Source organism: Drosophila santomea, chromosome X, assembly GCF_016746245.2.
Source record: "Drosophila santomea strain STO CAGO 1482 chromosome X, Prin_Dsan_1.1, whole genome shotgun sequence".
Classification (NCBI taxonomy): Eukaryota; Metazoa; Arthropoda; class Insecta; order Diptera; family Drosophilidae; genus Drosophila; species Drosophila santomea.
In genome coordinates, this window is record NC_053021.2 from 1,744,582 (window position 1) to 1,771,745 (window position 27,164).

At 41.6% G+C, this 27,164-nt stretch overlaps 1 protein-coding gene across 6 annotated transcripts in view; it reads right to left on the reverse strand.

The window, feature by feature from the left end:
* Window positions 1-27,164, reverse strand: part of LOC120457315 (teneurin-a) — a 144,166-nt gene that overhangs the window by 21,434 nt on the left and 95,568 nt on the right. For 4 of the 6 annotated variants that reach the window (XM_039644813.2, XM_039644816.2, XM_039644817.2 and 1 more), the window contains 8 exons: window positions 25,316-26,533; window positions 24,988-25,182; window positions 22,786-22,995; window positions 20,506-20,691; window positions 17,010-17,156; window positions 16,700-16,907; window positions 14,180-14,206; window positions 575-694 (listed from right to left, as the gene is read on the reverse strand). In XM_039644813.2, the coding sequence (XP_039500747.1) occupies window positions 575-694; window positions 14,180-14,206; window positions 16,700-16,907; window positions 17,010-17,156; window positions 20,506-20,691; window positions 22,786-22,995; window positions 24,988-25,182; window positions 25,316-26,533 (2,311 nt within the window). The remainder of the gene's footprint in view (window positions 1-574; window positions 695-14,179; window positions 14,207-16,699; window positions 16,908-17,009; window positions 17,157-20,505; window positions 20,692-22,785; window positions 22,996-24,987; window positions 25,183-25,315; window positions 26,534-27,164) is intronic. The other 2 variants (XM_039644814.2, XM_039644818.2) reach the window with 1 other exon arrangement.

Genomic DNA, 27,164 nt, shown 5'->3' on the forward strand with positions numbered 1-27,164 from the left:
ACTAATGTCCATCCATCCCAATTTGCCTCTCGTGTATCCCTTGCCAAAGACAAGAAACTGAACCACTGAGCCACTCGTGCGGCTTTTGGCCAATTGTGGCCTGTCTGCTCTAATTATGCTAACCACTTGTGTAACCTTCAAGGACCTGGTGACAGACGAAGGACGAAGGACCTTCCAGAAGTTGGCCGCACATCAAAGCGAGAGATTTAATTAAAAATATGATAACTTGCCCTCGCTGGCGCATCTTCACCTTCTATATTCTCACATTTCTTTTTCATATTTTGGTGGCCTTTATTTTGGACTGCGCAACTGTGCTTCTGGCCATCGGCAGCGGCGGATTCCATTAGCAGAACGTAATCAACGAAAAAAGCTACCCCCCGATGGAGCAACTCATCCATACGTAAGTAATTTGCATGAGCCCCACACAAGCACACAATACAGTACAGTGGAGCATCGGAGGAGGGGATTATTAATCGAAAGTACATTTCGTCAGCGAATGTAATGTATCTTCAGCTTTATAGAGAGCATTTCAAGATAGCGAAAAACTAAAGTAAATATGGGGGTTACTACTCACCAGCCTCCTTGACGAGTTAGGGTGAATCCAAATCGGGAATCGCGATCCACCGAGACCCGAATGCCAACGATTCCGAGTCCTTGGGGAGTGATCACCTGGCCACGCATTACGGATACACGGCTATTTTGTTATCCAAATCCAGGGGAGAATCCACGTCGAATTTTGATGGGTTGGGGTTTTTGATTTGGTGGTAATTGGGATTATTGCAAAAGACAAAAATATATATGTTAGTTACTTGGCAAATTTGCGTTCGGAGCTTTTGCTTTTGTTTAATCTTTTTCTTTCGTTTCTTTTCTTTTTTTTTGCTTTGCTTTGCTTTTATTTTGCGTTTGTATCTAATTTAGTTTTGTGATTGAAATCATACGTTTTGAAAAGGTGAAGAAAACATTGAGCAATTGTCTGTATTGATGGAATGGGAAAACTGAAAACTGAGACCCGATTGTTTTCTTAGCACTTGGCTCTAAGGACAAACCGAAAATTGTTATGCAATAATTTGAGAAAATATTTATATAAATATATATATATAATATATATGTAATATAGCTATGTTTCGTATGCATATGTATAAGTATTTGTATTTCAACTAGGATTGTATGTATAAAGATAGAGAGAGACGGAAAGAACGAGCGAGCGAGACGGAGAATGAGAATGTAATGGGATGAGTTTGTAAGAATTCTGTCGCCAGGAATGCGTTTTCTACTTTGTATCTGAATCCTGTATCTTTTGTATATTTGTATATATATCTGCGACTGCAGTGTGTCTATATCTTTGGTGAGCGAGCGTGTGTTTCTGGTGTTCTGGGAAATTCTTTGCGGGACAATCTCAAAGTGTTTGCCTGGCTTTGGGTAATTCAATTATTGGAACTGGGTGGGAATGTGTATCTTCGAGTGTGTGGAATGAATCGAATGAAAGTCCAACAATGAGCTACGGAAATACGGAAAAAGAAGAGAGCGGGGGAAGAGCAGGGGAAGTGGAGATGGATGTTCCCCATTTTCCTACTTTTCCCGGGTTGCAAGTGCAAATGGCATTTGGCACGCAGCTTGGCTTGGATGATGGGGAAAATGTGAGGTGGAATGGCGGATGAGGGGTATATTCAAGACCCGACTTTGGAATGCCAATATACATATATCGAATCCTTTAACATTTCTCACTGAGTTCATGGGAAGTTTCAAGTTTTGAAATTGGGTTCGGTATTGAATTGAAGCTGCGACCAAATGTAGGGAATGTTGGGAGAGTGCAACGATTGATCGGTGGGTCTATCGATCGGTGGGTGAATGTTATCGAAGGCATTTTGGCCTCAGTTTCCTTTTGGAGAGTCAAGCGTGAAAAGGTATTAAAATTAATTTACATTGTTGCGAAAACATGTGAAGTATATATATGATCGTTGGAAACATACCCTTTAATTGGTAATACAATTATTAAATCATTGGAATTTATGTGCCATGGTTACTTTGCTTAACAACTGCCTAAAGTCTATCGATAACTTTCCCCACCGATTTCAGCACCGCCAAACGCATTCAACAAAATGCATGCAATAATTAACAATAATTATTATTAGAGAAAAAACTATTTTAAAATTGATTTCATAATATAATATCGCAATTGCTGCGATTCTCAACGATATTCGATAAATGCGACTAACGACTAACCAGGCCAAAAAACGATCAACTAAAAAGACAACGAAAGTGAAACCAACAAAACACAAAAGGGCCCAAAAGCGGTAGGAAATCAAGAAAACATTTGACCCGATAACGAAAATCGATTGGCGTTCGGCTTCGAAATGCGATACTTTCCACGGGTTCGAAATGCAAACCAGTCAGTAGCCCTTGCAGTGTCCTCTGGCAGTGTTTAACCCTCCACGAAGCCCCCTTCTTTTCATTCCATCTATCTATTGATAAGGGACGCAGCTGCGCGGCCCAAAATCATTCTCATTCTCATTTCCATTTACATTTCCATTTAATGAGAAGAAACTATGGCAACCCGATTTCTTTGTCACTTTCTTCGAAAAGACGGTGGGGGTCGTGCACCGATATCCGATTTCAAGTTTGCCAATTTATTATGACAAAAGAGCGCACAAAATATTCTTTATATTTCCAATAAATAGGGTACAGCAGCGGTCCCTTCTGTCTTTACACATATATATATTTATATATGTAAGCATGTATATACAAATTCTTCTGAGCTGGTTCTTCAGAGCAGCCAGCAGACGCCCCTTGAAACAAAATGCCGCAGTGAGGCTGAAAAGGCAGGGGCGTACGCCGAATGGGGGTTTCCTTTTTGCATTTTTTTTTCAATTTTTTTGTTCATTTTTTGTTTTTTTTTTTTGGGAAAAGTTACCAAGGATATCGGAAACGAGTGCAATTGTTTGCACTAATTACTGCTGCAGAGTGGGGGGTTTTGCGAGGGGTTTTCCAGGGGGCGTCCTGTCCCCCCGTCATCAGGTGCAGCCTCCCATCTCCCATCTACCCCCTTCCCACGCCCCCTATGCCACTCCATTTCCAGAGTCCGAGGACTGCAGTTGGCCTCTTTTAACTTTTGTGCCAGCAGCGCAAGTTCTCGAAAACATTTTCAAGTTTTCAAGTGTTGCAATTTCTCAGACCACCCCCCCCACCCCCTTTTTACTGTTGTTCCCGCCGCCCCCTCATCTTTTTCCGCCACACCCCCCACCGCCCCCTGCACCACACTGCTTTTTACTTTTAACAGACATAAACACATAATGTTCAGTATTTGGGTCAGAGTTTTATGTGCCCAGTTGCATTTTTATTAGGAAGGAAAAGAGAGCGGGGGAGGTTGGGTTGTGGGAGTTTCTACCAGGGGGTGCGCCAAAGGTCGCCAGGGAGTCGGCAAAGGGGGGAGGGGGGTTTGTGGCTAAGGAGGCGAAGGCCCATTGGAATTCTTGGAGAGCAGCGCACTTCTCCACTGACTTCTAATTGCAATTGACCAAAGTCCGAGGTTCCGTGCTCAAAAGTCATGCCCAACAAGCTCATGCCTGTGTGTGTGTGTGTGTGTGTGTGTGTGTGAGCGTGTGCCACGCCTATTCCAGCCCCCCTGCCCCCCAGCAAAAGTGGGCGATTTAGCAACGGTATTTTACCCACAATTTCATTTTTCTGCCACAATTCGATGCAATGAAGCAACATTTTATTTGAAATCAAGCCGAATAGCAAATTGCACGGGTATAAGTACACTTTCGTATGCCACGTGTGTGTGAGCTCCTCTCTATATATATATACATATATATATATACATACATATATATATACATACATACATATATTATACATTTATAATATATATATGTGTGTGTGTGTATTCCGAGTCATTGAAGTGGTGAGTGCCATTGATTTTTATTCCGCATTTGATTCGTTTCGTTTCATTTATTATTTATTTGATTTATTTGCACTGCTGTAGCCAAGAAGGAACCTTTTTGGCCTGCTCCTTCGACTGCTTCTACTGCTGGCCAGGTAAATCACTCATACGCCACCGACACTTGAATGTCTTCAGCACATTTCGTTTTGTTTGCTCTGCCCTGCCCTGCTGTTCTTGCGTTTCGTTGTCGTCTTCTTGCTGCCATTTTATTCAATTCAATTCGGTTTGATTTGGTTATGAGAACAGTTTTCACTTTGATTTTGTTACCATCGAAATGGAAATGCTGCACTTAGTGGAAGAAAACGGAAGGGGTTGTGGTAAAACGCCTCAGCCGTCGCCTCAAGGACTCACATTACGTATACGCACAACACTTTGCACTAGGAACTTTGTTTGCTGAGAAGCGATACAGTGAATTCCCCTGTGTTTCTCTTTTTCTTCTTTTTAATTGAATTTGTAAAAAAAATCCAAAGATCAAAAGTACTGGAGTTAATTAGTTAGAATAGAATAGAAGCTATTCAATATATTTTAGTTCCAAGACTGTTACAGTGAAAACTTTAAGCATTAGTGCCAGAAATTTTGAAAGCTTCGTAAGCCGTAAGCCGGTGACTCAGCGAGTTTATTGACATTTTCTTGAACCCGCCGCCTTCTTTTTCAATCTTTTCAATCAGCTAAGCATAATCATCATTATCAGTAAAAGCCACTCAAAATTATGAGGCAATAAAGGCATTTAGCCAGCGCAAAGGAAATGGATAAGCCAGACTGAAAGAGATCGGCGGTATATATGTGAGTATGTATGTATGTATATGTAGGAGAAGCAATCTTCTCCGTTGAAGTGAAAGCAATGCCACAAAAATGTTCTAATCTCAAAAGATGCGCGCCCTTTGCACTGCCTTTTACCCAATTTTACCCCATTTCCCCCCCACACACATCCTTCTTTTCCGCCCACCACCCATCGACTAATCGCCCTTGCAGCGAATAAGCAATAGAAGCAACAATGGAGAGGGGGTATGAGTATGGGTAGCCTAGAAAGCTAGAAAGGACCAAAAACCAGGAGCCGGCATTGTCGCCACTGCACCTTTTGTGTCAAAAGTGCACTTCCATTATTAGCGCATTGTGTGGACGCGAGGGGGTGGAAAATGGTGAAAGCCAGGGCGGCGGGCAAGGAAAGTCGGGCTGGAAAATATGAGAAGCCCGCGCATAAAGGAAGTGCATTTAATTTCTTTTCTTTTTGCCATTTTTTGTGTGCCTTTTTGTGCCCGAAAGTCGGAGTAGTGTGGAGTGCGGGCGGGAAAACGCTGCCAGACAGCAAGAGTTTCAGAATGGGTAGCTGGGTAGCTGGCTTGGTTTTTTTGTGGCCATTCATAAAGCGGCAGGCTGCCATTCATTTGCACCGTCCGCCTCCCCCTGCTCTTGGCCCCCACCTTTTGCTAACTTGGCTTACCACGGCACACAAAGTGGCGACGGCAGCGTCGTCTTGCCATCATAAAAATTGAGCACGACTTAGTTGACTTTTGTGCATACAAAAGGACATTCGCACTCCACACACAAACGCACACTTACCCACACACACACATACACACACACACACACACCGAGAGAAAAAGGATATAATTTTAATTTGGCTTTATTTTCATGACGCCCACGAGGATGCAGCTTTGGTGGAAGCTGGCAAAAGAAACAAAGCCAGGACTGCAGGCGATTCGGTTCGGTTAGGTTAGGTTTGCTGGGTGGTTATTCAAGGAGCTGGTGGTGGTGATGGTGGAGGTGGTATTTCGGTTCATTCTATCGGTGGCTCAGGCGGTGGTGCTGGAGGTGGTTGGTGGCTCCTCCGCTTTATGTTCATTTAGCCTGAAACAGTTTTTGAAACATTTTTCAGTGGGAAAACCCTGGGCCACACTTTTCTTTTACGCTTTTGTAACCACGATAAATGTGCTTTATGTAGCGAGATGCCAGAGAGATGAGACCCATTTCCATGGCCACCGAGGGGCTAAGGAGGCGTTTGTGTGCCTCTGTGTGTGTGTGTGTGTGTGTGTTTGGCTTGCCTGATGAAATGTTTCCTGCACTTTCGCACATTTCTTTTGCTCGCCTCTGTTTGCATCTTGCATCTTTTTCATTACAGCAAAGAAAAGGACGAAAGCGAAAAGCGAAGAAAGTAGCGAGCTACAAAAATAAGGGGTTAATAAGAGGAGTTGCTTAGGCACGAAATCCACCAACAATGGGACTCGTAACAATCGCTCTTTCCTTTCCTTAAAACAAAAGTTTTAAGTAATGCATTGTTTTCTAATCATAAACTGTACAAGTTTGGATTTGTGCAATATTTTTAAATATTTATAAAATTATTTTTAATATTTCAATTGGACTTTCTCTGTTGAATTAAAACAATTTCCTTGTTTAATTGATACCGAAACTGATTACACTTACATTTCCTACATTGAACAGATGAAAGCGAAGATGAAAGCTACGGAAATTCCGTACACATTATAAATAAATAGCAGCTGCAGGGCGATTCTACGCCAAATTGCGAGGAGTGTGTGTGACGAGGTATGCGGAGTGGAGTGGAGAGTTGAAGCTGAAATAGGGACACAACAAACAACTCACACTCGGGCACACACACACACAGACACACAAAGACAGAGGCGTGTATAGAAAAAAGTTTGAATAGCATTTTTAAGTTTGCCATTTACCAACACACACACACACACACACTCAGACACAGTCCGATAGGAGAGCAAAGAAAACCTTTAGTAGCGTGTAATTTGCACTTTGTAAATTTGCATAAAAGCTGCACACAAACAGCGGGGAAACGCGGGCAAACAGGGGGGAAAACTAAGGGGGGAAACTGGCATAAGTCCAAGATAGAGACGATATGTAAATGCCATGCCATGTGTCGTCGCTTTAAGTAAGCAACTCTGGCAAAATTAGGGGGGTGGGGCGGGGTGACCGGGTGACGGGTGGTGGGTGCTTGGGAAAACACGCCTGCATAAAATGCCATTCATTGGCTCCAACATTTCCATTTAGTTTCGGGGTTTTTCCTTCCATTCCGTTCCGTTCAGTTTTTCATTACAGATTAGCTGGCGCCACCTGGCGGCTAATGCTGCCAGCTCACCAACACAGACGCACGAGGAAAATTCGTGCACACACACACACACACATAGGTGGATGCCGAAAGAGCATATCTACGCTTTCCACATTTTGGCTGTTCAATTTGATGCACACAAAACAAATTTCATTTGGCAGCATTTCACTGGGAAATTCCCTGGTCACTGGGAAAATCGAAGGGGGTGCGGAGGTAGGGAAATACCGAGGACAAGCGGAGCAGTGGATTGCATGACACTTTTGTCCCTAAGAAGATTACACTTGGCACCTTTTGCGACCTGGCTTTAAAGGCAATGCAATGGAAATGGATCGAATGTTTTTCGAAAAAAGCGCTGGCAAGTTAAACTAAATAGGGTTGGGAAAAGCGCTCACTTAGGTGCTCTTTCACTCCAAAAATGTGAGCAAGGATAATGGTAACATTATCTGGAAATATTACTGAAACTATCACACTTGAAATGAATTAATAGAAGTTAGAGTTCTCATTTCATTTTCTCGCTCTGTACGAAAAACTCGCTTTCGAGACTAATAAAATATTTCCAAGAATCGCCTGCAACTCCTTTCGATGCCTATGCATTCATTCCATTTCCGCTCATAATCATTCGGGATCTTGGTGGGCGGAGTGCATTCGCTGGATCGCCTTCATTTTATACCGCAATCAAAACAGTTTTCATCAACTTTTGCCGCAATGGCCGCATGCAACCACCAGCCATCAGCCACCAGCCACCGCCCACTCATTTCTCATGTCGCCGCCACAATGGCACACGGCTTATACATTTTATAGTTATATGAAGCCATTACAGTGGTCTGTCCGTACAACAACCGCCCATTTTTCAGCCAAAGTGGCACGAAATCCAGTTTTGTAGCTCTGCAGTTTGCACTTCACTTAAATGCGCCGCACGACGACCGTCAAAAGAATAACAATCACAAAAATGTAAGCTCACCAACCCATCCACCCACTCAATGGAAACTTATGACCGACCATGGGCGTTGGAGGTTGGGGGGTTTCTACTCCACCACTCCGCCACTCTGCCGCAGGCCATTAAAAATTTTGTGCTGATGTCGAATTAGCGAGCGTGGAGCAGCAACTGCAACTGCAACTGGCTTTATACTGGCCGCTTGCCCAGCAACAAACACATAAATATATCTAATCTCACATAAAAGTAATTACTTTCAGCTGCCGTTGTTGCTATCGAAAAATATTAAATTATATTGAGTGCACACACATACACTCGCACACACACACACACACACAACCACTGGCTGGCAGGACATGGGATGTAGGATATGCGATATGGATACACCGATATGGATACGGACCACGGCCACGGATTGCAGAAGCCGTCGACCGCAGACCATAACTATGGCAAACTACTATCCCCAATGTTTCCCTTTTGGCCCCGTCGACATATTTGCTTTTTTCTCCACACATTTTTTTGTGCGACTGCAGCGAAAATTCCGCGAATTTCTCGTCGCTTTTTTCCCAACATTTTCCCTTTCTCACTGGATGCCAAAAACAAAAAAAAGGCGGAAAAAAAGTACAAATCGCGCGAGAGAAAAAACCGAATGGTAGTGGGGGGACTCTTGGATATATGGACTTTGGCATAAAGTTGGCAGCGATCAAGCGATGTATACATATAGGGCTTATAAGAATATATATATGTTGCATATATGAGAATATTGCAGAAATATTCTGCCAAGGAAACCGGTTGACAGAAAAGTTCTGCGAAAAGTATTACCCTTGTACCCTTGTAATCCGGCAATACTGATCTTAAATGTTTTATGTCAAAATATTTATAATTAATTGGAATAAAACATAGAAAGTCCGAATAATTGTCGGAATATTGTGTATTATTTGAATACCGCATTGTGTTGGTACACACATCAAAACAGCAAATGATTCATTTAAATGCTACTTGATTATTTTTCACTTGTTTTAAATCACTTGAACAATCCTTAAAGTCTTTTAAAACCACCTGAAGTGCATTCAATGTTCGAATTTAACCTTTTCTTCCAGATATTCACTTTATTTTCATGGCGTTTTTACGACGCGGCCTTTTCGTTTGGCCAGTTGTGCTTTGGCCATTTCTATTGGCCACACAAACTGACTGAAAAAGGCTGTTGGCTGAAAGCGGGCTAACTATCCTTTCTCTTATCCGTATCCGTGTATTCGTGCAGCTTTTTACATTTCTCCACTATCACATACACCTCGTACTCAAACTGTTTGTAACTTATATGGGTATTAATTTTGGTTTATGTGCAACTTGTACGCTGTAAATTCCTCCTCCCTTTTTTTCTAAAGTGTTTTTTACTTTTTTCTGTTCTCGTTTTTTACCCTCTGAGCAAACGGATGGCGATAAGAGCAGCAGCAGCACCACCACCACAGCAACAGCAACAATAACAATTCCGGTAAAGCTATAGTCCAGGCAATAGCCGCGTTGATAAGACCAGAAAATCACAACAAGGACAACGACAACGGCCTGTGAAAACATTCGGACTGGCGCCTTTTTAATTTATATACGAGTATACACTACATCTGCATTCGGATGCGTGGCACAGGCACATGTGGCAAATAAACAGATATGTATATATGTATGTGCCACATATTCAGGATGTATTTGCTTCCATAAGTCTTGGCAGCTTGAAGGGAAAAAAAGGAAAACATACAGCAAACGAGAAAAACTCAGAAATGTGTGATCATTTTGCAGGTGAAGTTTTCACGGACTCAAAACAATCGTTTATTTATTTGATGAATGAATATGATCATTATGAATATGTAATAATGAAAGATCTACCGGGAAGTTGGCAGTGCAGCCATCTAACCCATTTGTATATACATTTCTATATCCTCGGCAGCAACAGCATTCCCCTCTTCTAGAGCACAAGATCAAGGATCAAACGCTTACGACACTTGACAGCCAGCGGGAACCGCAAAAGACAGAGCTTAGAAAGCGGCGGAACTCTGTAGGCGACAACCCTGCACCACCCCACACCACCCACAATAATCCAGCGACTTTCTCCAGTAGCCACTTGATGACTGCCAGCAAGTTGACACTAATCAGTTTAGCTTCAGCCCGACGCAGAGAACTTGATTTGCATACACAACAGTGCATGGACGGCGGCGGGGGGTTGGGGATTTTTCCAAGGGGGTTGGCGTGGAAAATACGGTGGAGAACTGGTGGACGGGGGGTAAACCACTTAAGCGGGCAACTAGCCACACCTAAACAGGCCGTCAGTCAGTTGGGACAGCAAGAAAACGAGAACGAGAAGAAAAGTCGGGGGTTTTTCCTTAGCCAAGCTCACACTTAACCCCCTTTTTTGAAGCGCCCTTCCTGGCTCCATTTTATCCCTTTTATTTTCGCTGCAGCCCCCACAAAATGGCAGCCAAAACAGGAAGTAATCTATAGTCGCTCCGCCATTGTTTATTGTTTAATTTTTAGTCAACGTTGTTGCTGTTGCTCAACTTTTGACTCCGGCCAAGTCTCCGTTCTGGTTATGCCTGCTTCCTGTGCGTCCTTCGTCCTTCTCCCTATCCAACCACCACCCACCTCACTCGGCGTTTTCTTTGCCCGTTTCTTCTTGTATTATTTCTATTGTTAACAGTTTTTGCATTTGCCGCTGCAAGTAGCGAAAACTTTTCACAATGGACCTTTGTTCCATCCCCGCCGCTCCTGCGACTTCCCCTCGCTCCACCTCTCTCCACCTTAACTGCCTTGCCTTTCAACGATGCCACTTGAGCACTACAAAGCCAAAAAATAAAAAAAAAATATGGAAAAGAGGACACTGCATGGTGGGACAGAGGGCCAGGGGAGCACAGGAGCGCAACAGCAGACAAAGACGGCCCGAAATGCCAAAGACGAAGACGTTGACAACGGCGGCAGTCTTGCACCGTCAACAGCCCCAAGCCACCCATAACCACCCATAACCACCCATCGCCACCCATCATCCATCTCCACACACTAAGCAACGCCTCCCTGAAGTCATGACACGCCCGTATCGCATTTACTTGGATTTTGCTTTATCGGAGCGGCAAGGAAAACAGCAACCCGCCGACGACGACAACAGCGTCACCCAGTTTCCATGGCATCGTCATCATCGTCTGCTTCTTTCCGCTCCGCCTACACTGAAAACAAATGAGTATCTCATCTGTGGCACAGGGAATACTAGTTTACATATATAGGCTCCTCCTTGACTTTTGATTTTTTACTTCGATTTATTAGCTCTGCGTTTATTGAATCTTTTTGAGCAAATATTTCAATCAAGTTATTTCTCTTTTTTCTGGTGTACGCAAAAATGTGCTGAACAAGAACTTTTTCTTGGTGTCTGGTTTAGTTAGTATGCTTCTTATTTTTCAAACTGATATTTTCTTTCTTTTCCAGCGAAGGCAAATGTTTTATAATTGCGTTGCGGCGAGTACAACAGCAATATTCCAGATATAATGGCAATTTTTCCAGCCGAAGCTTCCCATTTCCCCATTTTCCCAGTTTTAAACTTTAATCCCTTTTTTCGTAAGTAATGAGAAAAATAGTTTGAAAAATAGTTAATCCCTCGGCCGATGAAACCACTTTATTAATTCTGTAAAAATCAGTTCATTACGGTGATCGGATGGCTGTCAGTGCAACTCGTTCATTAACTTAGTAGGTGCACTTTTTCGTAATTAATACCCACACTTTTTACACTTTATGCACAATTAATGACCATGGATGGTGACACATTCTATAATATTTTTTTTTTTGGCCCATTATTAAAAATACTCGTGACTTATTTTAAATGCGTTTTTAGCCCAAACCATAACGCTACCCGATAATTATTGCACATTGCGTTACTGATTTTAGATACACCCACACTTTATGTTATTTTAAGGGACTTCTGCAAGGGCATTTTATAGAACTTCGGTATGCCGAAGAATTATTATTGCATTGACAGTTTGAAAACATATATATATACATACATATATGAACAGAAAAGAAAGTATAATTGAAATGCGGAAAACGCAAAAAAAACGCAAAAACCTGATGGAAAAATTTGCATTAAGAATTGTTTGAAAAGAATTTTCTGTTCTTCCTTAATTTTTGTTTATAAAACCTTGATATTTTTCTTCCTTTTTTTTGTGAAGAATTTTCTGTGTTGGAACGGATGGATGTATGCGTGTGTTTGTGTGTGTGTGTGATTGGGTGAGTTTTATTGTATTTGGAAAACATATAAACAAATGGCTTAGACGCAGACAATTAGGACATTTAGGGATACGTTTGGGGGTTTTGTAGGGATGTTTTTCTTTTTTTTTTTCGTTGTTATTTTTTTAGTGATAACATATAAGGATATACAGATATTTTCTTTCGTTTTACTTGCATTTTTATTAGCTTTGATTGGTTCTTTCTTTGTCTTTGTTCTGCTGCTGACCTTTGGGTTTTCATTTCATTTTATTGGATAGGAAACCTATCGAGTTTCTGTTTTTTTTTGTATACATAATTCCTTAGTTTGGTTAACAAAACATCAACAGAGATATTAATCGATACGAAAACTTATAAAGTGATTTACATTTGATGAGATTTGTTTACCATAAAAAGCTTTGATCAAAAATCAAACGAAAAACAACCGAAAACTGTTAAGAGATCAAGAGATTGAGAGAGATGAGGGAAGAAATTGGTGGAGTTTCGTTGATGGATAAATAAAAAAACGTAAGGATTTAATAACGATCGGGGGACATTTTGTGATGACAGACATATAAAGAGAATATGTGAGAAAGGGAGAAAAGGTGATTTGGAGGAACGGAGAACCTTGGGAGAAATCAACCAAAATTCTGCTCGAAATGCTCACATGCCAAACTATGAGTAGAGTAGAGGAAATAATAATAACAAATATATTTCGATGACTTTCGTTGTGGGTAAATGGGTTAGTATGAGTGTTAATAACGCTGGCTGATTGGTAAATAGAAAAACACAAATCGGAAATCAAACTAAATACACATATAGACACGGTACACATAACACATACAATTATTTATCTATATATATATGTGGATATATATATCGAGATTCTTTCATCTTGCCCTATAAAGTATGCCAACGAAAAACGATCAAAAATGAACATGGAAATAAATATGGAATATGGAAAACATACTCATGATATGCATGTGTTTATTTTTATTTATACATATATTTCTTTTTCTGTTTTTTTTTGCGTTGGTGCGTGCTGGTGTGTTGGTGAGATAAAAAATTATGAATGCATTTTTTCGTTGTTAATTTATATTTTGTACTTTTTTGTTGTCTTCACTCCTCTTGTTGTCGTGTTTTATTTACATGAATGATTTGTTGACTTTTCGATTTCTGGGCTTTGCGGTTCTCAGTTTTTGTGTGTGTGTTGAAATGTAATTTAAAATCAACAAAATGGCATTGTATGCAAGGGTGGTGCGAATGAGGTAGGTGCTGGTACAATTATAATGCAATTACCGCCGTGAGGCATTTAAATGTTGATCAACAATTTGGGAAAAAATGCAAGAGTCAATTGCAGCCGTTTCCAAATGTATTTTCATGTTGTGCTTAATATGTAAGCACTTTGGGGTATTACATGGAAAGACCTTATTTCCATCATTTACGAAAAAGAAACTAGTTTCAATTGAATTTTGCTAAATGCGAAAGTAGCTGGTACAAATGGTACCCTTGCTCTTTGGATCTATTTTTAGAATATTAATTTTCCTGAACTGTTCATTTACGTGAAACTTGAGTTACTAAAAACTGAATTGATTTATTGAATTTAAAAAGAAAATGCATTTCTTTACTAACTCGAAGCTGCAACTGATTTGAGTTTGGAGAGAGGAAGTGCATGATCAAAAAAGAAGTGATGAGCGATGTCACCTGTGAACCAAAGAATCTCGTGTGTGATTTTATGGATGCATATACAACAAATAAAAACCGAAGACAAACAAAACTCGATGCTTCTTGTGGATGAACAAGTGGTTGCGATGGATCAATGGATCAATTGGATGCTTGGATGAGGAGAACATAAAATTCAGAATCAACTGAAGAAGATGCGACTGTAACAAAGATTTCGTTTTGTTTTGTTTTTTATTCTTTCTGGTTTGGAGTACCCAAAAAATTGTACGTCTGTGTTTCCTTTTTTTCTTTAGGTGTTTTGTTTTCGACTTACCAAGGTGTGAACGAGCTCCAGAAGAGACTACAAATTCACGGGTTGAAACGTAGGATTTTTTGTATATTTTTTTGATATTTTTTTTTTCGATTTAGATTTGCATATGGGAAATGCATTTTGATTTGGTGTTGAAATTTGATTTGGATTTGATTTTTTTGGTTTTTGGTTTAGCACACAACATGAAGGTATCGAGCCACAGCAACAGAGTAGGACAGTACACAATTAATTGACAGGACAATAAAAAAGAAATTAAAAGACAAAAATGCGTTTCGTTAACGAATTGATCAAACTTTGATATTGCTTAACAATTGGTAATATTTTTTTTTTGGTTTAGATTTACTTTTAGCATACCTAAGGTGGAGATTTATACTTTCATAGCTTAGTGAACCAAAGACAAATGAAACGGAAATGGTAACCAAACGGAAATGGAACGAAAACGACACGCTGAGAAACAATTAACGCAAATTAACACATTTGACGAACACACTTAGTCGGATGATGAGACGAAGACGAAGACAGAGACGGAGGCGGAGATCGGCAGACATCTTCGGGATTGACTGATATATCATCTTGGTTGGTTTAGTATGGTTAGTTGGTTAAATGCGAAACGGAACGGAACGAAACGAAATGAAAACGAAACGATTGGGGGAACGGGGGAATCATCGGAAACGGAAACGAGAACGAAACTGAAAATCAATTTTGCTCATCGGTCATCCTCAGTTTCAGGGAATCCTCTCCTCTTGGTCTTGGCATCGGCGCAGTTCTCTTTTTTGTTTTTACTTTTTTTGGAGGGGTCTTCAAATCAGAATCAAAATCATAGCAACAACTCAAGAGACACACTATATAGGTAATATATAGATACAATGACAGACTGTACTTCGCTTAACAAAACCAAACGAAAGCAAATTAAATTTAAAGTTAACTATCGGTAATGTAACTAGGTCTGGTCTTAGTTTTACACTCGATCTGATCGATCACTTACTCATCGATGGAGGCCTAACTTTGAGAGATTTTTTATATCATTTGTTTTGGTTATATTTTTTATTTTGTATATATATATTTTTTTTTTTTGGGGTAAGACGAACACAAGGAGGTTTAACACTAGACAACACACATACTCAATGAAGTGCTATCATTATATATTCGCTTTTCTCGTAATGTTCTCATCAAATAGTTCCGATTTTTTTCTAGCTTCATATAGAGTTCGAGAGAATGAGAGAAATGAGGCGGCAAGAAAGGAATGCAAATGAAAAGGACCGCAGGATCGAGGATCCTACGACTCCAAAACTCAAAAGAATCAACCAAAGAAAATAAGATTAGTTTTTTTTTGAGTTTAAAAACTAAAACAATAAAAATAGATTTTATTTTCAGGTTTCTTTCTTTTGCGCTGGAAGTAGTCATCATCAGCGTCTGATTCTTCGCATTGGCCTAGCATTTCCCAGGCGGGCAAGAAAAGAAAAAGCTCAAACTAGGAAAATGTCATTTCGTTTTCCTCCTCTTTTTTTCTTTTTTTTTTGTTGTGGGAGAAATCAGGAGAAATAAGGATCAACAAAATGTATATAAAAACGAAACGAATTAAAATGAAAACGGAACGGTTGGGAAAAGAACTCAGAGGAACGAGAGAAAAGAAAACTTTGAAAATTCAACATTTTCACTTGAGATTCTCACATTCTCATCTCAATACTATTTTTAAGTGTTTTTCTTTTTTTTATTTTTTGTTTTGTTTTGTTTTCAGCGCATAAATGATAGACTCATTGAGGGGAGAGAGGCGTTCGGGATTGTGGGAATGTGAATGGGTTTAGATTTTCATTTCTTTTGCTTCTTCTTGATTTTGCTTTTTTCGACTGATTGATTGATTGATTGAGACTACTGGCAGTGTGTTTAGTTGAAGTTGGTATAAAACATAAACAGATTCTGTCTTTCTTTTTTTTCGTTTTGTAAAGCATAACGTAAAATTTGTGCATATATGTATATATAGGTGGTCAGATAGGCCAAGTACCCATGGTATCTGGTATCTGGTATCTGATATCTTGTATCTGGTTATATACACATATATACGCTTCATATAGAATAAATTTGAGCTTTTTCCCTTCATTGCACCCGTAAAGCTTAAAGAATAAATCACACAGAACCGAAAACGGAAAAAGTTCAAACGCAATTCCAATGAAAAATTTCTCAATCGCAGAAACGCGAAACGTCCCCGTATATACATAGATACATAGATATATATATAGTCAAGATATACGCGGGACAATCGCTGTCTGCAACAGAAAAACGTAACTCAAAAGATCAAACTCGAAACGAATAAGATTTCAACTGAGGAAGGAAACTCAAGAGTCGCTCAATGGCAGGCCCTCTCATTTTATATATATATATATATGGTATATATATGGTCATTTTGGTATCCCTGCGCACTAAGAGTCAGACGCATACGTACGATGTATATGTATATATAGGCTATACAGATATATATATAGGGGCGCTACGAATTAGTTTCTAATTCTAGGGCGAATCACTTACTTCTCGCTGTACTCGTCCATGTGGGCGTACGACTGCACCGAGTTCTCCTCGATCAGGAATTTGACTCTCTGGTAGAAGGAGGCGGTCACCGATGGCGGTTGCTTTCGCAGCAGGACCTCCACAGGATCGTTGGACGATAGGCACATTATGTGCTCCGAGCAGGCGGGATGTGAGCAGCACTCGCTGTCCGAGCAATCGGTCATTCCGTCTATACAGGGGGGTTATAAAATATACCATTATCAGTATTACGATTTAAAAGGAGATTGCCACAGCAATCATTATTCAATACTCTATAGTATGTGCAACTTACCGCCATCATTGTCGATATTATCCTTGCAGTTCAGTTCCAGTGCGATGGAGCAATCACTTCCAGCCCATCCTTCAATGCAATCGCAGCGATATTCGCCATTTTCCAGCGTACATTGTCCATGTCGAGAGCAACCATTTTCGCAGCCAGCTGGTGGTATACAAATTGTTAGTAAATGAATATGTTTAAAGTGATAAGTTCTAAGTTCTAAATTTTTTTGTATTTCCCCTGCTAAACACTATAATTTCGCGTCATTTTGCTCAACGAGCGACTTGTCGCGCCATCGATTTGGCTTTTGTATGCCATTTTATTAAACGGTCTGGTATTTTTGCGCCAATGGCTTGCTGTAATTAAGAGTAAACTGTCCGGATCGAGTGGCGCTTCAAATTGAATGATAACACCCTGCCCATTGCCATTTGCACGGGTATTTCCATTTAAAAACCCTAGCTCCAGCCCCAGCAGCTCCAGAAGCTTCGTTGGATTCCATTGCTGGGCGAGTCAACATCATGAATATAAAAATAATGTTGATGTTTGCTCTCACTCTCAGTGGCAGTTAACCTTTGGCAGAACACTCTGCGAAATGTTGGGCAAACATAAAAACCCAACGAAACGTAACCTAACGATAGATGATTTGGCCCCATTTTTACGTTTTCTGCCTTCCGTTTTTCCCTTCTTCTTTTTTTTTTTTGGCTTTATTTGTTTGTGCCACGACAGCATTTGACGCAAAGTTAATGTCACTTGACATGTGTCATTTGCGAAATGGGGTAAGGTAGCACAGCTACCTCCCTCCTTTTTGGCCCTTACACACCATTTCGTTGGTAAAAAAAAAAAAAAAAAAGAAGAAAGGGGCTTGCTAACTCAGCTTCCGGCATGTTAAAAAGTTTGCGGCGCATAAAATGACTTCCCTGGTTGTTACTGCCTTCCTGTTTACGAGTGGCCCCCTCTCTTTCCACCGCCATCATGCCGTCTCTCTCTCTTTCGCCGAGTGCGTGTTTGTGTGCACATATTGGCAATAACTTCAAGTGTTCTTGCAAATATTGAACTCCCCGGAATGGCAGAAACGAGGGAATATGTCAAAACTGTTGACTGGATTAGACCTCGAACTTCGCAGAACTATAAAAGCCCCCGCGAAATTGCAAACTTTACTGCACACAAACCAGATTTTAGTAGAACAAAACCCGAATAAGCGGCACAAAGTAGTATATAAAACTAAAAAATATATATGGTACTCCCTACGAAAATTCAACAATATAAATGCCCAGCATCACTTTAGAAAATATTTATATAAATATAAACCGATTCACCAACCGAAATAAAATGTGAATTCATTATTAACCTTTTTTTTTGTTTGCAATTCATATTCCCATTACGTGTTTTTTAGAGTTCAAGCTGGCAGACCAAACTATTTTTTGTTTATTGTATTTAACACGGGAGTCTCTGCTATTGGCTTTTTACCAATCATTTATAGCCAATCTCCCTGTTTGCCCTCTGCGAAGCTTATTTCCCCTATTTTATCACTTTCGGCGTACAAATCCCCCGTTTTTTATGCCTCACCATTCAAAAAAATTCTTGTAATCTCCCCAAACACACTTCTGCACATATTTTACAATCCATAATAAAACCCCAGCTAGCATACAAAAAAAAAATAGAAAAAAAGAAAAGAAGAGAATCAGCGATGGGAAAAACATTGTAAATATTTGAATGAGACGACGGGTTATAGAAAAAGGAATAGAACTGGATGGCACGGGATTTGGGCAACTAAATGTAACTACGACATCAACTATGCATGAAGCTTTCGAGTGTCTGTGCACCTAAAGACTACCTCCCCTTCCCCCTCCAAAAAAAAAAAAAAAAAACCCCACCAATTTTGCCCCTGAGGAGGGCCAATCGAGCGGAGTTTTCGGTGGCGCGTAATTCGCTGGAAATCTCTGTTTCGAATTCAATCAACTCTGCCGCATTGAAGTGACTACGTCTGACTACTGCAGTTCAGCTGAAAGGTCTAATCTGTGCAGATATCCTACTTTTGTATGCGCCCCACCCCAGTTTTTTTCGCCTTATCTGCACTGTGATTTTTGCAAATTTCTAGCTGAAACGTTGATGGTCAAAATGGGACTTTTAGCCTATAATGTTATTCAGTTAAATAGACAGAGTTTAAAATATTGCGGCTCTAAGTTTTGCAACAGTAATTGTTTTAGCTAATAAATCTGTTGTATCTGTTCTGCATATGTCATATTTTCTACTATTAATATAATTCTGCATTTAATTGAAATTATGTAGACATTTTAAGGAAAATTCCCGTTTGAACAGCGAAGGCGACAACTCTGGGGAAAAGTCGTTAAGTACTTTTTAAAAATACGATACCTCAAGCCAGACACTGATACCATATAGTACAGCCACCAGATAGCCCCCCATTTCACTTGAATCGATTGAAAGAGTGTTTCCCGGGGGGACAAAAGCGGGCAGGGGCGCACCCGAAAAGTGTGAGGGGGGACCACCATGATTGCTTGTGACTGAATGACGTCGGAAGTTTTATTGGTTTTGCACACGTCAACGAAATGCTGATCGCGGGTAGGGGGTGGTTTTAGCCCCCCTCTGCTCTTTAGGGGATGGTGGGCTAAGGGGGCTTGTAATGGCTTTACATGCATGTCTGGGCTGCCGCTGCCGCCGCCGCCAGGGGGCGCCACACGTTTGAATGTTTTTGTAACATGACTGTTTGTTTTTAAAGTTTTAATCACTGTCAATCGATAGCTACTTATCATGCTGCAGTGCCGGCTTTTCGTCCTAGGGAAAAATCGTATCCTGCTGCTGCTCCCTTTCATTCGGTTTGTTTTTTTGGTTTTTTTTTTTTTTTTTTGGTTGCGTTGCCTTAAACAACATGGTTAAGTCATGGCGGCAAAACTGTCAAACGCACTTCCAGCCAAAAAAAGGGGGGTTATAGTAAGCAACAAATATAGCAGGAATATCGGAAAAGAGGGACAAAATTCCTCGCTGTGGGGAGGGGGAAAATCAAAGGGTTCGGGACGTTGCAAAACTGAAGTGGGTAGCAAATGGCGTAAACATGTACAAAATACTTTGGTGCATCGACTCCTGCCAGCAAAGCAGAAGAAAAAAGCCCGAAAAAAAATTGGGATTGATAAAAAACACGCTAGCAACGTTGGCAAAAGGGAAACTTAAAAACAGCCACGACAGCAGCTACATTGACAGTGGGCGTGGCGGCTGCAACAAACACCGCAATGTTGCTGTTGTAAAGTAAATGGCAGCGTTGCCTAGAATTCGACCACTGCCAAAAAGGAAATTCATAAGATATTGAAGTTGAGCATTGATATCAGGGTTTCAAAGTTTAAACACTTTTGAAAGTCTGTGGAAAATTATATTCAACCAGTTTAAAATGGTTTTCTGATTCTAAATATGTCCGTTGACTGCAATTATATTTGCCAAAGTTTTGTCATATTTTTTGTGTGCGTGTACAAATCACGATGCAACATTCCAGTGAACTTACGCAGTGTGCAGTGGCGACCATTCCATCCTTGGGAGCAAACGCAGGTGCCATTTTTGCATTGTCCGTGTTCCGAGCAGCGGGAATCGCAGGGCAGCTGGTCACACAGGTTGCCCGTCCATCCGGAATTGCAGCGGCATTTTCCGGACTCACACACTCCGTTCCGGCCGCAATCCAAACTGCAAACAGCTGGAAAAAAAACAAAATACAAATATTGCATTAAAACATTGCTATACTATTTTAGAGGAACTTTAGAGAAATTCAATCAAAATGTTGATTTAAATGTGACATAGATGCCATCAGTTTCGTTTCGTTTCGTTTCGTTTCCTTTGCCTTCTAGTTCTGCCATCCAATTTTCATAATTTTCCATGTGCGCATTTAAATTCATTAAAGCTTCTGCTTCGCTGGCTCCTTCACGTTAAGCGGTCGGAGTGAAAGGCGTTGGGAGCCATAAAAACAGCATTATAAATGTTACATTTACGTGGTGGCACACTTTGCTAACAAGACCCACACCATTTTCCATTACATTCGCATCCCCCCTCGTCGCTTTTCCGTTTTTCTCCTGAAGATGTCGTTTTTTCCTCGACTCGACTGCGGAATTTTCGTTGGCAATGGTCAACGGTTCTGGTTCATAAGTTGGTTCATAGGTTGCTTGTACGATTTCTTCATAGATATTGATTCAGCGCACATGACTTGGTTGCCTTAATATTATTACAAAGTCCGGTCCAGTCAAGTCACTTTAAGGATTGAGCAGATATTTAAAAACAAGTTTTAACCAGGAATTCTGGTAATTCAAAGTCGCGCTTTAAGGTCGGGCATCCAAAAATAACTTCATGTTTTATTTAAGCCTTATCTCGGCCAAATTTTTGAATTATAAATTTTCCATTGCATTGGTTTGGGCTTCACTTGTTTTACTGCTCTTCCAGCCCCCCCCCGCCCCCTTTAATTTATGGTTTAGTTCATAATCTCGTTTTTCGGGGGTTGCTTTACGAAGCCATGACTTTTGTTAGCAGGCGTAAATTTATTTTATTTGCTAAAAGTGAGATAGAGAGAAAGAGGGCGGACGGTGGCAAAGCCAACCTGCGTATTAAATAAATAATGAATTTTTATGAGACTCTGCTTCATTATGCCGGGAGGAGTCGTCAACGTGGTTCCCCGACTGAGGTACTATATATATACATATATATACATATATATATACGTATATATCCGATATAGTATGCACCCCAGTCCGCTCATTTCCCTCCTTCTGGTGCTAAAAAGTTAAGCAAATTAGGAGTACGTGTCCTTTGGCCTTCGGTGGCATCGTAAGCCGCTTGTTTTATTGAGCCACAGCCTCCAAACCCCCAACATTTTCCACCGATTCTCTGCTGATTTCGCTCTCAACCTGTCCGGATGATTATGGACCACGGCCGTGGGCCTAATTGGAAGCTCCGGCTTTATGGCTCAGCATTCCATTCTAATTTCGGGTTTAGTTGTGGCCATAAAACATCATCATATTCGGTGGAGTGGCACCGGCGGTCTGGCTTTCATATCAACTGACAGATCTCGTGAGTGATTGCCCATTTGCCCATCTATGTGTACCTGATTTTCCTACCGACACTTTATGGCCTCTGCATAAAATACCCAGTCGTTTAGGGGTGAACCGTAAGGAAACTCTAATTTGGGATTAAGTAAGCTAGCTTTTCGAAATTGGTGACTTAACATATCTTTTGCAGAGCTCAAGTTTACCAAATTATATTTAACTCGATTTGATCGGTAACCCAACACTAAGCAACGGGTTCTTAAGCACAACTTGGCCAAAAATGGGCGCATAGCTAAAATAAGGACTGTTTTGGGCTGCTAATAAACATAGCTAAATAAATCTGTCCCTACTTTTTCGGTTTTCGTAAAAAAATTTGACAATTTTTGCATTTTCGATAAGGGTACCATCATCAAAATTTGCGAAAAATAGCAAAAAATTAGCATTTCAATGTATGTACATGGATCGATAGGGAATTTTGTCACGAATTCAACGAGGTATGGCATTCCACTTTTGGACAACTATTTTTACTGCTATCGTAAAAAAACGGATTATTTTTTTATCAAAAAATCAAAAAAAGAATTTGTGTAAAAAATCTGATATTTTTAATTGGCGTTTTCGCCATAACTTGACCTATCTCTTGTTTTAAAATATTTTTGAATGTAAGCAAACACAGGGGGCAAACATTGGACATTTAAGCACATTGATAATTGGCTGATTGGCTGTTAAGGACATATTGTGGTTAAAGGATCTCAACTCACCTTGGGAGCAATCGGGGCCAGTCCAGTGGCGCTCGCACACACATTGTCCCGTTTCCAGATCGTAGGTTCCGTGCTCGGAGCAGCCGGGCAGGCACTGGTACACCTGCTGGTCGATCGTGCCGCAGTCCTCGCCCTGCCATCCGGCCTTGCAATAGCATTGTCCGGCGACACAGGTGCCGTGTCCGGAGCACAAAGGATCCAGGCAGTCGTCTTCATATCCATCAGCATCATCATTATCATCAGTGGGTGCGGATGTGGGTGGTTGTGGTGGTGGTGTTGGTGGTGGTCAGAGGTCACAGGTCAGCATTTGGTGGTTTGGGGAAGAGAGTACAAAACGATTGTTAGTCAACACACAAAACAGACGAGTGGCATATGGGTACAGTGAATAATGCGTAAGGTGGACTAGTGTGGGCAACTTTTAGGACACCTTTCTGGCTTTCCCGCTGCGTTCTACGCGTATAACTACTTTTCTTTCCCGATTAAATTGAAATTTAATTTAGTTTCTAACATTAACTCCTGGCATTATTTCTGTCGCCGAGTTTCGACTGTATTTAACGAAAACAACAAAAAAAAAAGTTCAGGGGCAGTACGAGCGGAAACGTATATGTATATATGTATATTTGGAGGGGCAGTGAAATCGTGACAGTCGTGGCTAAACAAAATGCTTTCCGCCATGAAGGACTCTCCTCCTCCTCCTCCCCCTCGCTCCATCTCTTTCTAGGCTACTCCCTCTCGCTCCCTCTGGCACACATATGTATGTATGTACATGCACACACACATGACATGATTAGTATGTTGGACACGTACAAAAGTGGTCATTAAAATGAAATTCCAGTTTAGTTCAAGTTGGTAATTTTGCGCAGTTGTTGCAATTTTTCTTCTGGCCCGCTTTGTTCTGCTTTTGTTTGTTTTTTTTTCCATTTGGTCTTTTTTTTGTTCTTGTTTTCCTTGGCTTTCGGCCGTGCTTTTCCGCCCCGCCCACTTTTGCTGTGGCCTTCTGATATTTTACTTTTTCCTGCATGTGTATGAGAAATATGCTCTCAACATATAAATTCGATTTTATACGTTTTATGTTTGCTCAACGGGACTTTTGCACTTTTTCAATGTGCCTTGGTTTATTTTTTGTTTGTTTGCTCCTGTTTCTGTTTCGGCTTCTGTTCGTTGTTTCTCCTTGTTTGTTATCACATGCTCACACACACATACGCACAGGCAGAAGAACACATGCAAAGATGGGCAGCAAACATACAGGCACATTCAGTGTGTTGTTGCATGTTGCATATTTCAGAAGTCATTTTTTGAGCAATTCTACCGCTGGGTATATTGTTTTTATGGAATTCGCTTTTAGTTGCATAATTCAAATTTATCAATTTTTAAAAATGCCACTCTTAAAGTCAAAAATTGCATTTTAAGCCAATAAAGCAATTTCTTTAACTTAAATATATTTCTGCCGTATTCGTGCAATTCAACAACTCATTGTTTTTACAGCTTTTGGATACTTCTGAGTGTCTGCTTTAAAGCTAATTCAAAGTTATCTGAGCCAAAAAAAAAATAAATAAAAAAATGAAAAACAACGCAAAAAATTGTTGGCATTCCTTTGCCTTTCCCTTTGTCAATTTAAGGCCCACACACAAAAAGCGAGGACAGAGGACAGAATATATTTGGCCAAAAGAAGTGCAGACGACGGTGTCGTCGGCATAATAACTGAAATATTTTGGCATCCACTTTGGGCCACCCACCCGCTCATCCGCCCACCGCCACTTGTCCTTGTCCGCTGGCCTTATCGGCCAGTGTCAACATGGCCCGGAACTGAGAGGCTGGCTCCAAATTGCAAACAAGGCAAATAAATAATTTTAGCATTTTTATGCCAAGTCAGCAGAAAGCTCACACTTGCCAGCCACCAAACAAAAAAAAGATAGTCTTTATCATTCTATTTTACCTAAAGTTTAAAAGTTTTCAACAAATACATAATCAATACAGCCCTAAAAAGTATGCTACCTTTTTTTAAAGTTAACTAATGACAAGAATAAAATCTTAGATTTTTCATATTACTTGTGCTCAATTTTCCATTTTTTCATTAAAATTTGTTTTAGGTATGATTATTATTTTTTTTTTCAATTCCCTGGTATAATCAAGGCATTTGCCAAGAGGTTATTACTATTTTGTTTTGGAGTGTATTTGTGGGGGGTAATCCTTGACACTTACGTTGATCGCAGTAGGGTCCTTTCCAGCCGCGCTCGCAGTGGCACTCGCCCTCGATGCAGCGTCCGTGGCTGGAGCAGTTGGGCACCTCGCACTCGCCCACCGGAATGTCGCACTCGGCGCCCTTCCAGCCCTCCTCGCAGTGGCACACTCCTCCGCCGTAGTGTCCATGAGCCGAGCACAAGACCGGACAGACGCCTGGAAAGAGTAGAACGAAAAACGCGGTGAGAAGAAAGGGATAATATGTAGATTCATACGCACAGTGGTTCAAGGATGAAGGGGAACCTTAACGCAACTGAAACTCTATTTGGAAAGTGTTAAAATTACTTACTTTTGGAGCAGTCCACGCCCTGGTAGCCATCGATGCAGTCACACTTGCCCAGATAGCAGCTCCCCCTGCCGGAGCAATCGTTGGGGCAGGTGGTGCTGACGCCCTCGGCCTCCTCGGCCAGCAATGATACGGAGTGGGCGACCAGTTCGTCATTGTAGACCGATATGAACCACAGGCCAGTGTCTAAGTACTGCAGCAGGGATACATTCACCGTCATTGTATCCACATCCAGAGCGGGCAGACCATCGCCAGCGGATCGTTTGTTCACCCAGTGGCTCTGGGGCTTGCCAATCCTCTGCAGATGCTGTTTGGCCGTATCTAGGGGTGTCTCCACATCGTACGATTCGCTGGAATCAAAACTGCGGCTCTCGTCCTGTTCCTGTTCCGATTCCTGATCCTGAGCTGATGATTCCGCACTCACGTTGTCCTTGTCCTGGCGATACAGCTCCACATCTTGGCCAGATGTGGTGGCATTCGCGGAGCTGCGTCGGTGTCGTAGGTGGCTATCCAGTCGTCCGCCCTTGATGAACTCCACAAAATCGTGTTGCGTCACCGAAGGCGCCACATTGCGACGCGAATAGACCGCAAAATGTGCGCCCCAGGGCAGAGTGAAATTGAAGCGAATGAATGCGGGATGTTTGTTGCGGAATTCCAAGGTCCAGAACTGGTAGGCGGGTATGGTGGCATGGTAGGCCTCGTTGAACTCCTTCAGCTCCACCACGCCGCCCAGTTGCGGCTGCAGCGCCTGATGGTGGTGTCCATTCAAGCCGCCACCCTGTTGCTGCATCAACTGGCCCCCGAGACCGCCATTCAGTCCACCATTTATCATGCCACCACCGCTCAGGCCAATGCCACCCACACCGCCGCCCAGTGCGCCGCCGTAGGTCAGCTGATGGTGATCCTGCAGATGGGTATTGGTCGCGTCCAGCGGGGTCAGCGGCTGGTTGATCGAGTGCGGCTGCTGCTGCTGCAGTAGCAACTGCTGCTGGATGCCCGAGTTGCTGCCACCGCTGCCCGCCGACGGATTCATCAGTCCGTGTCCATTTTGGCCGTGGTCCGAGGTGCTGGTCTGGATCGATTCCTCCGTGGGAAATGCCGTGGCCACGCCCTTCTCATTGGACTTGGCCAATCCGCCGCGCAGATCGTGGGGCTGCGACTTCACGTCCTGGACTAGGATGCAGTTGGTGCTGTCCATGTTGGGTTTCATCGAGCTGACGGCTGCAAATGGCAAACGGAAACAGTTGCATTATTAGTGATGTTTACTGCATTTAATATTTAATTATTATTAAGCTTGGAACTTAGGAACTCTGCTCAATTGGTTCGATTTTGCAGATACAACTTATAAGAAGAAGGTGTTGTTTAATCTTATCTGCCGACAGCAAGTGCAATTAAAGCTATTGAGATTATGGGACACATGGCCTGTTCGGAATACCCAAGCATACTATATGCTTCTGCATTTGGCTGTGCCCCTTGGCTGGATTTTCGATGTGGCTTGGCCAAATGTGCGCCCATAAATCGACAGACAGAGGGGGATATAGCCAGCCGGACAGTAAGATGAGAGAGAGGAGAGAAGAGAGGGGGGCACAGTGCTGGCCATAAATCTGGTCCTCATGCTGCCATTTTGGCCAAGAGAATCGCAATAATGTCTTCTGTGGTGCTGTAGTTGGTGGCTTCAGCTGCTGCACCGCCCTGTTTTTCACACATAAATTTTGGCATCATATTTTAACGCCATATTAATATGCACACGAGTATAAATCAAAAACTACTCCCGCCCTCTCCTATGACCCCTTGACCTACGCTCTCACACGCACACGCTCAGACACTTACACACACACAGACACAGACACAG